We start from the raw sequence: 13,858 nt of genomic DNA, 5'->3' as shown, positions 1-13,858 counted from the left end.
GTATGGTGTGTACGCAGGCCCTCTGCACACATTCAAAGGCACCTGACGAGCATTTCTGCATTCTGCTTAGTTTCACCCCATTTTGGTTCAAGGATTGCGGTGGTGGGGGGAGTGCAATTGAAGCAAGAGGCCTTGGGCAGTAGGGAGGCAGGGAAAAGCAGAGCAAAGGCTAATGAGCACATTGCAAGGGACTGTGCGTGTGAGTTGGAAAAAGCTGTACAACAGCCAAGTGGGAGGGCCAGGGAAGGAGCCCGTTGGAGCTGGAGGGTGTGTGAGGCAGGCTGCAGAGCAAGAGAAGCTGGGTGACTCCATTAGGGGAGGGTTGAGGGAGGAGAGTGAAGTGGGCAGAAAAGGCAGGGAGCTGTGTCTGTTGGAGAGAGATTAAAACAGCAGCAGGAGAGTCTTGCTTCCTCAAAACGGTGGTGTTGTGTGGATCCGGAAAAAGACAAAGGTGCGTTGGCTTTAACGCTTTGCAGAGCATTTTCCCTTGCAGTAAAAGCTTTTTGCAGGAACAACAACAACGAAAGAGCACAGTGTGCGTGGCTGGGCCTTCGCTTTCTGTGTTTTGCTTGTGCAACTTTTGACAAAGGCTTTCTGGTTCACAGACCAGTGTGGGAAGTTGGAGGTGGGGAGACTGAAGTTGCAACCGGATAGATAGATGGGTAGAGAGACAGACAAATGCTTGCCTAGGAGTAAGTCCCAGAGAACTCACTGTGGCCTTTTCCTGAGTTGATGTCTGTAGCATTTCACAGGGCAGGTGCAATACATACTGGAAATGTTCAGGCCCTTTTGGGATCTTGGAATGAAATCTAAAATCACCTCATTGGCCTCGCCTCCTACATTTTCTACATCGCCAAACTTAGCATGCTCACTCTCTCGAGGAAAATATCACCTTATGGTTTGCTAGACCAAGAAGCAGGGGAGAGGTTGGTGAGCGAGAGAGCATGCGAGTAGGTGCTAGTGGAGCCACTAAAGCCTTTCTATGTCTCCAGTTGCACAATTTATTTCTGGGCTTTCCTAATTTATTTAGTTAATGCAGTTGCCCATCTTAACTTCCCAGTTTTTGAAGAGTGTTATTATTATTATAGATTTATTATTTTAAGTATGGGATTTACCTGAAGCTAGAGGAACACAGGACCTGGTTTTACTGAGAAGGCAAACCACTATGTGAGAGGGAAAATGCCAGACTGCAAGTCACATGACTGAATGCTCCGTGATACAGATCATATATATATATATATATAATCCCTGCACATAGAAAATCAGCAGGGAGAATGTGGCTTGCTAGTGCAGGCGAGTTTTTAATTCTTGGGTGGAGGAGCCTTTAGTCATGTGAACTTCCCCTTGCCTCACTGACACAGGTTTTCCACCAATGAAAATTAGCCTTCTTGAACAAGAGGAGCCGCTGCTCCTCTGTGTTTCCCTGTGGGGTTCTAGAAAGCAAAGATTCAAGCAGGTAATTTCTTCAGCATCTGCAGGCGTTTATTTATTTTCTGCTCTGATTTTCTATCTGCAAGGGGGAACTGCAACATAATGTTGCAGCGTGGTGTACACCTCCTCAATGTTCCAGCAAGATGGACATGTACTCCTCCAGGATATTGTACCCTGCTCTCACCCTGCTTTTCATCCTCCTCACCCCTACCAAAAATCTCAGCATCCTGTAGTCACTGTGCATGTTCCTTCCTGGGGCTGTTTTTACCTTCCATTCCATGTTAGGGTTGCCTCCTTCCATCACATGTTTTGTAAACCTTGGTTTTCCCCAAGGCTGCGGACATGTCCCTAGTCTGCCTGCCTGGTGCCATGTTGGCTACAAAGAGTAGAAGCTGATCTATCAGAGCAAGTGGACCACAGCCTCCCCAGCTCCCACCTGCCTGCCTTCTTACTTACAGCCAGCCCAGGGGCTGTCGGATTCCTGTTCCTTAATGCCTGTAGAACTTGGCATAGAGTTCTAGAATCAGTTGGCTCTGCCTGTCGGTGGCTCTGGCTCCCCCTACTGTCAGCCTCCCTGCCTTTCACCCTACCAGCCTCTATGGGCCCCAGCCATCCCTAGCTACCTAAGTGATGACACTCACATATGTACATTGGAAACAGAGGGGCTAATTTTATCAACTGCCAAATGTTTCTAGTTCTTCAAGTTCCTTTAGTAAACTTTCCCTCTTGGCACTGATAAGATAAGACAGGTTCTCCCGCTTGAAATGTCCGTAGTGGGTGTTGTTGTTTTTTATAAAAAAATGTGGATATATTCAAGATGCCTGCCATTGGTTATTAAAATATAATAATCCCCATCTCTGCATAGTAGCAAATGATTGACTTATGAAGTGCTTAAGGACTCATTACTTTCTTTCAAAACGAATTGCTTTGAACAGCAAATGCAGTTAATCTTTTTTGTGTCTATTTCAGATATATTTGCAGGAGGGGGGAGGGGGGAGAAGGAGAAATCTCTCCACTTTTCGATGCGAGTAGGATTGAGTGAATTGCACTTATTTTTATAAGCACCCTTCAATCAAGCCCAACTAAATGCAAATTATTTGGCCTATCCTCCCCCGTGCCTCACTTCTTCTGGAACTGCTGCCAGTGCAACTCCCCTGCAGTTGCTTGGAGAATCTGGCAGATAAAAAAGTTTTTTGCTAGTCTGAAAGGCTGTCTCGGCCACTGTGGCCATTAGTGAATGAACAGGTGCATTTGCAAGGATGTGCTATGCAAGTAACTGCACAGAGGCACATTCCTATGCAGGCAAATGCAGCATGTGGGGATGCAGTGGCAAACTGCCCTGGTTTCTCACTGTTTTGCAATGCACACTAGCATATAGCATAGTCATTGCAATCTTGGGCACAGACTTTGACCGCTCACCTTGTTGCTGGTGCAACATTATCCCAGGAGGTGTGATCTCTCCAAAGCATTCCTGCCAAATACCTGCAACACAAAGGTTACTCCCCACGCCCATGCCAGTGGCTCAGTTGTTCACCTCAAAGTTCATTTTTCTTCTGCTTTGCCATTGCAATGTGGTAAAACCTGTTGTTTTAAGTTCTCCCTCAAGGATCAATCTAAGCTGGGTTTTGATTACCAAAGCTCCAAGCAGTTTGTTCCTGCCTGCACTCTTCCCTCCCTTCCAAACATCCATTTCCCACCTTACAGAGAGGGGAGAGGAGGAGGAGCAGGCAAGTCTAAACATGAGAGTATATTGTGTATTGGAATGTTTATTTCAGGGATGGGAAACATCAGACCCAGCCAGGGATTGAACAAAGTCCTTCAAGGAGTAGTGTAGTGGCAAATCCAGAAATGCAGGGTCCCTTTATGAGAGTCACTGCTGCGCTGCTTTTAAGGTAAAGGTAAAGGTCTGGCGGGAAGGTAAATGGCATTTCCGTGTGCTGCTCTGGTTCGCCAGAAGCAGCTTAGTCATGCTGGCCACATGACCCGGAAGCTGTACGCCGGCTCCCTCGGCCAATAAAGCGAGATGAGTGCCGTAACCCCAGAGTCGGTCATGACTGGACCTAATGGTCAGGGGTCCCTTTACCTTTAAAGGTAAAGGTAAAGGACCCCTGACAGTTAAGTCCAGTTGCGAACGACTCTGGGGTTGTGGTGCTCATCTCGCTTTACAGACCGAGGGAGCCAGCATTCGTCCACAGACAGTTTTTCTGGGTCAGGTTTGCCAGCATGACTAAGCCACTTTTGGCGCAATGGAACACCGAAACCAGAGCAGTGCATGGAAATGCCGTTTACCTTCCTGTCAGAGCGATACCTATTTATCTACTTGCACTTTTGGCGTGCTTTCGAACTGCTAGGTTGGCAGGAGCAAGGACTAAGCAACAGGAGCTCACCCCGTCATGGGGATTCGAACCACCGACCTTTTGATCGGCTAGCCCAAGGCTCAGTGGTTTAGACCACAACGCCACCAGCGCTGCTTTTAAGATTACATTATTGGCATCCACCTGTCACTGGAGACAGTGGAGGAGTGCGTCTTTTGGGGTGAAGTCAAACTGAAGTCAAACTTTTGGGAGGTTGCAGCATCTGCAGTTCTTCATAGTGCTCTACCCATTACTTCATCTGCTTGTTGTTGTCTGTGATGATCTCTCCAGAAAAGGTTTTCAGTGGCACAGTTTTCCTGACTGTTGGTCTAAAGGCTTTTGCAACCATTCTGCGAGTATTGCCACTGTCAGCAACGAGTTGGATGCTATAGACACAGCTTTAGGCAGTAGTCATTGGCACATCGTCTGGCAATCCACTGGGCATCGCTCCTCGCCTTTCTCAGTGTAGCAAGTGTCTTTTCACAGAGTGCGCACTTGTAGCTCACAAGAGCCTTGCGCTATGTGACAATAGCAGGCTCCATGTCATTTAGGTAAAGGTAAAGGGACCCCTGACCATTAGTCCTGTCATGGCCGACTCTAGGGTTGCGCTGCTCATCTCGCTTTATTGGCTGAGGGAGCCTGCGTACAGCTTCCGTGTCCTTTATGCCAGCCTCAAACCAGTCAAGGATCTGTTGCTGAAGAAGGACATAGCTGTTGGAAACATGCCCGGGAAGGCCGCCAACTTCCCAAGTCTTCGGGGCGTCTCTCTGGTAGTCCTCTATGGCCGTAAATCTCCCAGACACTGTGCTACATCAGCATATCATGGTGTTTAGCTGCTGATATATCACGATGCTGAAAACCAGATACCACCCAACTGTAGCTGATTGGAGACCACACTTTCTGCTTTGGGCTATGGACCCTCTTTGCCTAGAGATGTATCTTGCTCACCACCAGGGAGTGATCGGTGTCACAGTCCACTCCCGTGTGACAAAAACACACTTCATAATAATAATAATAATAATAATAATAATAATAATAATAATAATTTTTATTTATACCCTGCCCTCCCCAGCCAAGACCGGGCTCAGGGTGGCTAACACCAGGAATAAAAAATTAAAATACAACTTAAAAACAAGATTAAAATACAACATTAAAATGCAGCCTCATTTCAGTAGAAACTCAAATCAAAAACTTTTTTGGGAATGAAGACGTCAAATCTTCACCAAGGCCAGCTATCCAGACTGGTTCTACGTGGGCCAGAAAAAAGCCAGGGAAGTCCCCAAATAGGAGTTCCACCACAGAAGGAGAAAAGAAAAAGGAAAGAGGGGGAGGGGATCAAGTTGATTCCAAACCAAAGGCCAGGAGGAACAACTCTGTCTTACAGGCCCTGCGGAAAGAAATCAGATCCTGCAGGGCCCTGGTCTCATGAGACAGAGCATTCAGTGCCGATCGCCTGATAAATTGTGGTATATAAATTATTTTAACAAGATAAAATGACTTCACTTACTGCAAACTGCAGCCCTGCTTAGTTTGGATATTCTCCTTATTCCGTTAAAGTAGAAGGGCTATAGTTCAGTGGTAGAGTATCTCCTCTGTAGAATGTCCCAGGTACCATCTGTCTCTAGGTAGGGCTGGAAAAGGACTCCTGCCTGACGCCCTGGAGATTTGCTGCCGGTGTGGAGAGTATTGAGCTAGCTGGACCAATGATACAATGGCTTCCTGCTTGTTCCTATTCTGCTGAGTGAGGGCCTAGATGTTGCCTGCAAGCCCTACCCTGCTGACACCCACCCCATACTTGTACCCTCGCGCTTCGTTTCACATGTCGGGAATGCTGATGTCACATCCTGAATGTAATGTTAAATAACATTCTCGCTCTCAATTTCCATCCCAGGTCTCCAGAGGATACGGGCCAAAATGACTAAACTTAATGAAATAGTAGACATGGACGTGCTGAGGGCCTACACTTTTTATGCGGCCATTATCATCATAAAAATGATGCTGTTGAGCCCTCTAACAGGATACTTAAGAATGAAGAAGCAGGTGAGAAAATCGATGTGTTTGGAAATGGAAAGCCCAATGGTGTTTTTCAAAAGGCGGAAACCCACTAATGTGATTGGAGAGGAAGATGGTCTGTTGCTCTCTGCAGAGGGACAGGATCCAGAACTGTTTCTTGGAAACCGGCTGATATTCTGCACACAGAGCTCTCAAAATCTTTATTTATGGCTCATTCACACCATACATTTAAAGCAGTGGTTTTTCAACCCTGGGGTGCCATGAATGATGGCCAGGGGGGCCGTGGGCAAAACTGACCTCTGTCCCTTTTTCCTTCCTTCCCTCTTATGACACCCTCTTGCGTCTCTGCCTCCCAAAGGCTTGCACAGCTATTTGTTGCAGCAGCCCTGGGTACAAGCTCCTCAGGCAAATGGTGCCTTTGGGGCTGGCCAGGGGGTGCTTCTCAAACCCCTCTTTTTGGAGCAGGGGGGCGCAGCTCAAAGATCACCCTATTTTTGTAGTTGTAAGTTGTTTTAAATGTTGCGGGACCTAACAACAACAAAAATGCATTTATTCCTCATGCCCTCTAATAGGCATTCGCCAACCCTGAAGATGCGGCTGCCTTGGGTAAAGGAGAGGCTGGAAAAAAGGCTCTCAGGACTGATCCGGATGTGGAGCGCGTGCGAAGGTAGCTGAGGGGACTTTTACGAAAACAAGCTTATTTTATTGGTTTTACTTGAAAGCTTTCTATCCTGCTCTTCAGAAGAAGGAAAAAGTTGCATGAAGTAACAATTTACATATGTTGAAGATGTCGCGTGCATTGTATCTGTTGTGGGTATTCTGTATCCATCAGTGCAGGGATTTACACTTGCTCCACAGAACCTCCCCCTGTGTACCCCTTAAATCTATTCTGGGGCTTTCCCAAAGCAGATTTTGGGAAGATGCAGAAAGGGGAGCGGCAAAGTTCTACTGCAAATCCTTGCACTCAAAAAATGGGTGCATTTGGTGATTGGTTTATGTTGAGGTACCCAACATGCTGCCCTCCAGATGTTGTTGAGCTACAGCTTCCATCAGCTGAAGGCAGCCTGACCAGTGATCAGGGATGATGACTGTTGTGGACCAGAAACATCTGGATGGTGCTATGTTGGCTACACATCATCTAGGGAGTTGCTTTGATTGGTAGCAAACAGCCAGAAGAGCTCCTTTGACGCTGACTCATACTTTCCTTCTTTCTCCAGACTCCATCTCAACGACCTTGAGAACATCATTCCATACCTCTTCATTGCATTCTTCTATTCTTTCACGGGCGTTTCTGAAACCACAGCCTTGATTCACTACAGACTATTTACTGCGGCTCGACTCTTCCACAGCATTGCCTACCTGGTGCCCCTTCCGCAGCCCTGCAGGGGTCTGGGTTTTGGGGTCGGTTTGTTTGTGACCTTTTCAATGATATTCCAGCTTCTGTGGAATGGCCTGAATCTGTCATAGAAAAGAAGCCTGCCCTCGTTACCACCATAATGGCCATTCTACGGTAGTTTTCAGATTTTTGCCTTTGGGGCATCTTTTCCACACCTTCTACCTAGGAACAACCTCCCCCGCCCCCCGGCCCGGCCCCCGTAACCTGCCTGCTACAGAACTCCCCAATGCATGACAGAGCATCCCAGGGCATATTCTAGGGCAGGGTTTGGGAACTTGTGATCCACCTGACATTGTTGGACCACAATTCCCATCATCCGTGACCACTGTCCTGTCCTGGTGGGGACTCATGGGAGTTTGAGTCTCCTGGAGGACAGGAGGTTATTCCCCACCCCACCCTTGCTCAGTTAATGTGAGAACAAAACCATACACTTTCCTGCAGATGCACATTACAGGGGAAGATTCATAAGTCTTCCAGGGAAATGTGCTTGCTCTCCTGGTTTACGTGGAGAAGGTCTGATGTTCAATCCCTGGCATATCCAGTACAAAGGATAAAAGCAGAAAACAGTTAATGGGGAAATATCTTTGCCTGAAACCCTACACATTTAAAAGGCTGTAGAATATTAGAAGAAGAAGAAGAGTTTGGATTTGATACCCCGCCTTTCACTCCCCTTCAGGAGTCTCAAAGCGGCTAACATTCTCCTTTCCCTTCCTCCCCCACAACAAACACTCTATGAGGTGAGTGGGGCTGAGAGACTTCAAGAAGTGTGACTGGCCCAAGGTCACCCAGCAGCTGCATGTGGAGGAGCGAAGACGCGAACCCGGTTCCCCAGATTACGAGACTACCGCTCTTAACCACTACACCACACTGGTTCCTGGTTAGAGGAACGTTTTCGCCTGGTGCCCATGTAATGAAGACACCAGTCGAGCCTCCCTGGGGAGAGCATTCCACAAATGGGGAGCCACTGCAGAAAAGGCCCTTTCTTGTTTGCCACTCTCTGGGCCCCTTATGGAGGAGGCACACTGAGAAGGGCCAAAGATGATGATCTCAGGGCTTGGGTCAGTTCATATTAGGTGATGTGGTCCCTCATATACATTGTCTAGCAGTGGCTGTCCAAGGTCTTGCAGGAGTCTTTTCTAGCTAGTTGGAGACGCCAGGGATCGAACCCAAGACTTTCTGCATGCAGGCAGGTACTCTACCACTGAACCACCCCCCCTCTCTAACAAGGTTCAGACCATTGCCTCGTCAGCTGCACGATCATTGCTTTAGTTCACCAATTTTTATGTGTATGGGGTCATAAGGTAGCTGAGCTCACATGTAAATGTAAAAACCTGCATTTACTTTGGAATATCAGAAGCTAGGAACCGAAAGTAAGTATAGCTTGCATTGTTATGTCCCGCTTCTGAATGTCTAGATGACTTTGGTTGGCCAATGTTGGAACAGAAACAGGGGATGGATGGATACTTGGTCTGGTCCAGCAAGGCCATATTTAAGTTTGTTCACACAGTTGAGTTGTCCCAGTCATGGGCATACTTTTGTGGTGGTCTTGTTCCTCCAGCTCCAGATTCCCCAGAAATTAATTCAGGTATGTTTTGAACTACAGTTCCCATCAGCAAGTGTAGCCAATGGTCAAGGGTGATGGGAGCTGTCGCCCAAAGTATTTAGAGGACACCAGGCATGGTGAAGAGGGGAAGATATAGGCACTACCAGGAGCCAACGGCCACACTGTAAGTCCTCCATGAATCATAGGACAGCTCACCATGATAGGATGAAGGCCCTGCTCAGGTCTGCTACAAAATAATGACAGAATATTCATGTTTTCCTACTTGCAAATCATTTTATGTTTTCAGTTGTCCACACTTCTGCTTGTCCCGTACTTTCTTGGCATGGTTGCGAGAGGTTTTTTGTTTGCCCTGCTTCTTTCCCCGGGAAAACCCACTGTTTACCACTGCAAACCAACTGATATTTGCTCCTGTTCAGCAGTAAACAGAGAGTTTCTCCTGGGGGGAAGCAGCAGGTCAAGTAGGACTGTGGATGAGCCTTAAATGCAGTGCCTCTGCAACAAATGTACAAATGTGAAGCACGATATGTAAAATTAGATGTAGCAACAGAGGAGAAACAATTCGGCACTTGTTACACACAGTAACAGGTCTTGAGTTTTGGAAGCAACAATGGATCTGGATACCAGTTGCTGGAAACCACAGGGGAAAGGCTCTTGTGTTCAGATCCTGCTTACAGGTTTCCCACAAGCATTTGGTTGGCTTCTATGAGAACAGGATGCTGCCCTGAATGGGCCATTGGCCTGATCCAGCAGGTTCATATTATGTTCTTTGCTTGGTGGGCAAACAGGGTTCCCGATGGATACAACACATGCCCTCCACCCCATGCTCCACATCACTCCTTCGCTACAACCATCTAGCAGAGCTCAAGACCACATTTGTCGAGTGCATTATGCCCAAGCTGATGAATGCACATCAAACCCATTTTATAAGCTCCGTCTGTGTAGATCTATGCCTTGAGGTCATCACCAAAGGTTGTCCTAGTGGTTATAAATTGGTAAAAAGAATTTGCCCATTCAGCTGCCCATTTTGAGAGGTTTGACTCCAGTCATCATTCCTTGAACACCAGTCAGCATTCTGGGCAATGTTGTCAACATAATATAAGCTGCAAGGTTGCTGCATTCTATAGGGTGTTTTTTTGTTTTGTTACAGTATATGGTAGCTGATTCCGGGTACTGTGAACAACTTTTTTTTTGCCCGCAGATAATCTTTCTCCTCCTTTCTCTTTCGCACACTGTCTCAACCTCAGAATGATTGGAATGACTTGTACAAGCTTTAGGATTTGTTAATGTGTAACAACTCTATTGACGGCATGTACGTATGGTAATTTTCTACAGGTGCTATTTTGGGATGTATCTTTTTGAAGCATAAATAATAAAGACAACAGCAAAAAAGGGGGGGGAAAGTCTTTGCATTTGGGGGGCTATTTTCGTTCTCTTGGCTTCTGTAACTGCAGTCAGCAAATAGGATGTCACAAAGAATAAGAGATTCAAATCAGGGAGTTCTTTGAAGATTATTTACCTTAATAATAAGATATTGCAAAGCAACGCCAAGCCTTGTTGTAAATTAGACTTTGATGCAAATAGGTGTTTGTAACCAAGCGCTGAAATAAACACAGGGAGCAGAATTTTCTTAGCCTACCGTATCCCTTAAGAGAAAAGAATGTTCTGAGTGTCTTCTACCAGAGTTTCAGCCATAAAGTCTTTGAAGCAATTTCTTTGCCTATAAAAATAGAGCAGGCATTGAGACCCTTCATTATGCAAATCCAATTGCTGACCAGACTTGATGTGTGTCCAACAGCTATTCCAGACATTATTGCACATAAATGTTACACTGTATTCTTCCAGTTGTGCAGGTAGCTGCTCATTGACGAAGCATACAAGGGCAAGCCTACTGAACTTCAGAATTATTATGAATAAATACCATATTTTACACTCTATAAGACACCCCATGTATAAGACGCCCTCTATTTTTGGGGACTCCAATTTAAGAAAATGGGGGGAGATGGCCTCACATTTTTAACATTATTTTAAAGGAAAAAAACATAGTCATATACACGGTAAATTTATTAACCCACCTTCACCAGTAGGTCCCAGGGTGGGTTGCAACAATTTAAAATTTGGAATTAAAAATGGTTAAAACAGAGTAGTTCTGAGGGAGGTGGTTGACCTTAACGCTTGGGGAGGTCTGTAGGGAAGAAGGGGATCTTCCCAGAACAGGGTCATTTGTTTTCAGACTCTTCTAGGGACAGGGAGAAGAAACAGAAACAGCAGGCCATGTATTCCCCTTGGACAGATACAGTTGCAGTGAATGATTCAGTAGGCTTCAACTTTTTTTTACACCACCTTTCACTTATGCTGCATTGTTTTTAACACTCAATTGGGAGCCGCCCAGAGTAGCTGGGGAAACTCAGCCAGATGGGTGGGGTATAAATAAATAAATAATAATTATTATTATTCCCCTTTATTTTAATTAGTGTTGTGTCAATAATTTCTCCTGCTCCCGCCTGCCCGCCCCCCGACTATTTCCCACCAATTAATGAGGGGGGAAAATTCAGTGAAAACTCTCAAAAGGTCTGCACGGTGCAAGGTTTTTGTTGCACTATGGAGGGAGCTACTGGCTGCTGCCTGTGCCATCGCCAATACATTGCTGCCTCCAATTTTGTAGCTTTGAAAAAGTGCATAAATCTTTGGTAGGACTGACATGCGTAGAAATAAATGTGCAAGTGCTGCATATATATATATATATATATATTTGTTTTCGTAGATTTTCACGGGTACAGGAATGCAGGTTTTGGTGTCCTCGGGTGTCTTCCCGTGTAAAAGTTGGGGTGTCTAGGCGACGTTTCGACGAGGTCTCACTCGTCATCTTCAGGCTGGTGCTTTCGGCTTCTTGTTACTGGAACAGAGCGGGATCTCAGTGTTTGAGTTCCTATAAATACTGTAGAGGGGTGTGGTGTATTGCCTCAAAAGTTCTGGGCAGAGGGGAAGTTCCCAGGCTAGTGTTCTTTTCTTCTTTTGTTCCTTAATTACTTGAGGGATATCTTGAGTGATTTCTTGAGTGATATTCTGAGTACCACTTAGGTGGGTCATTAGGTGTGGATTAGTTGCTAAAGCCTTCGTGTCTTGACCTCTTGAATTTGTGAAGAGTTTTTCTGGGAAGATGGCTGTACTGCACTTAGTTGTGCTTTGGCTTGGCTTCGTGTATAGGGGCGAGCTGTGGTTTTGTGCCCTGTGCCAGCCAGATCTGTGTAGGGATTGCAGGGGGGTGCAGCATCCGGAGGTGCCACTATGGTTTGGTTACTGGATGGTGTCTGTAATTTATCTGTGGAGAGGGTCTGGGTTTGGGTCTGGTGTGGTTGATTGGTGGTGGCGTTCTGTGTGCCTCTGGATCTGGTGTCGGTTTTTGTGGGGAGGGCTAATTTCCAGATGTCTGGCAGGCGGGACGTGTCGTCACGCTTGTTCATGTTGTGAGGGTGTTTCTCTATCTCGATGGCTTCCATGATTATTCTCTTGTGGTGATGTTCCATGTTAAAGAGCAATTTGGAATCTGCAAAATTAATTTCGTGTCCTGTTTCTTTCATGTGTTGGAAAAGAGAGGAAGATTTTTCTTCTTTTTTGACGGCATTCTTGTGTTCTGCGATACGTGCATTTATTCGTCTGTTTGTTTGTCCAATGTACGTGGCTGGGCAGACTTTGCAGGGTATTTCATAGACCCCTTGGTTTTCCAACTGGATTTTATCTTTGGGGTTTCTGAGGATATTGGCTATTTTTTGGTTGGTGCAAAAGGCTGTTTTGATATTGTGTTTATGGAGGATTTTGCTAATTTTATCTGTAGTGCCCTTGATATAAGGAAGGAGGGCCATGCCATTGTTTTCTTCCGTGTCTTGGTTTTTGGGGGGTGTTTCTTTTTGGATTAGCTTCTTAACCCTGTTTTGCTGGTATCCATTGGCGATTAACACATTTGAGAGATTCTGTAACTCAGTTGTCAAGTGGTCTTTGTCAGCCAGGCGTTTGGTTCTGGAGATGAGGGTCTTGGCTACGGAGTTTATTTGTGCAGGGTGGTGGTGTGATTGAGCATGTAAGTAGCGGTTGGTGTGTGTTTTTTTCGGTAGATAGTGTGTCCTAGGGAGCCATCAGGTTTTTTGTAGATTAGGACGTCAAGGAAGGGAAGCTGGTTGTTGGCTTCTATTTCCATAGTGAATTGTATTTTGGGGTGTAGGCTGTTGAGATGTGTGAGGAAGCTATCTAGTTTTTCTTTCCCGTGTGGCCAAATTACAAAGGTGTCGTCAACATATCTGAGCCAAAGTTTGGGTTTGTGTTCTGACTTGTCTAAAGCATTGGTTTCAAAGTGTTCCATGTACAGATTTGCGATGACCGGTGAGAGGGGTGATCCCATAGGTGCTCCTTCTATCTGTTTGTATCTTTGTCCATTGTGGATGAAGTACGTGTTGGTTAGGCAGTGGTTGGTCAGGTCCAGGATGTATTCGGGGGGATTGTATTTGTTTTGAATGGCTGTCAAGGCTTCATTAATGGGCACTTGTGTGAAGAGAGATACAACATCGAAGCTCACAAGTAGGTCATCGGGATGTAGGTTTTGCTTCTTTATTGTTTCTATGAACTGGAAGGAGTTTGTAACGTGTGAAGAGATGGATTCTGCATAGGGCTGAAGTTGCTTAGCGAGAAATTTAGCGAGATTTTGTAGAGGTGAGCCTATGGAAAACAATGGCATGGCCCTCCTTCCTTATATCAAGGGCACTACAGATAAAATTAGCAAAATCCTCCATAAACACAATATCAAAACAGCCTTTTGCACCAACCAAAAAATAGCCAATATCCTCAGAAACCCCAAAGATAAAATCCAGTTGGAAAACCAAGGGGTCTATGAAATACCCTGCAAAGTCTGCCCAGCCACGTACATTGGACAAACAAACAGACGAATAAATGCACGTATCGCAGAACACAAGAATGCCGTCAAAAAAGAAGAAAAATCTTCCTCTCTTTTCCAACACATGAAAGAAACAGGACACGAAATTAATTTTGCAGATTCCAAATTGCTCTTTAACATGGAACATCACCACAAGAGAATAATCATGGAAGCCATCG

At 45.7% G+C, this 13,858-nt stretch overlaps 1 protein-coding gene and 1 long non-coding RNA gene across 2 annotated transcripts; both read left to right on the top strand.

Annotated features, from left to right (window-relative positions):
* Positions 1 to 260: 260 nt before the first annotated feature.
* Positions 261 to 7,562, top strand: MGST1 (microsomal glutathione S-transferase 1). Its single transcript, XM_083461663.1, has 4 exons — positions 261 to 451; positions 5,677 to 5,825; positions 6,371 to 6,465; positions 7,016 to 7,562. Exons 2-4 carry the CDS (start codon positions 5,700 to 5,702, stop codon positions 7,263 to 7,265), a joined length of 471 nt encoding a protein of 156 aa, XP_083317789.1. The 5' UTR covers positions 261 to 451; positions 5,677 to 5,699; the 3' UTR covers positions 7,266 to 7,562.
* A 333-nt stretch (positions 7,563 to 7,895) lies between these two features.
* LOC310687049 lies at positions 7,896 to 10,380 on the top strand. The gene is made up of 2 exons (XR_014516151.1): positions 7,896 to 8,691; positions 8,768 to 10,380. It is a non-coding gene; the product is annotated as an uncharacterized lncRNA (long non-coding RNA).
* The last annotated feature ends 3,478 nt before the right edge of the window (positions 10,381 to 13,858 follow it).

This window comes from Podarcis liolepis (assembly GCF_965112155.1).
Source record: "Podarcis liolepis genome assembly, chromosome: 10".
NCBI lineage: Eukaryota > Metazoa > Chordata > Lepidosauria > Squamata > Lacertidae > Podarcis > Podarcis liolepis.
The sequence above is the reverse complement of the archived record's forward strand: the minus strand, read 5'-3'. Positions and strand labels throughout refer to the sequence as shown.

Bases quoted from the DNA above. Each gene is read 5' to 3' on its own strand.
- MGST1 (XM_083461663.1), top strand. From the start codon at position 5,700: ATGACTAAACTTAATGAAATAGTAGACATGGACGTGCTGAGGGCCTAC. The intron at 5,826-6,370 runs GTGAGAAAATCG...GCCCTCTAATAG, and splicing joins ACTTAAGAATGAAGAAGCAG to GCATTCGCCAACCCTGAAGA. The intron at 6,466-7,015 runs GTAGCTGAGGGG...TTCTTTCTCCAG, and splicing joins GATGTGGAGCGCGTGCGAAG to ACTCCATCTCAACGACCTTG.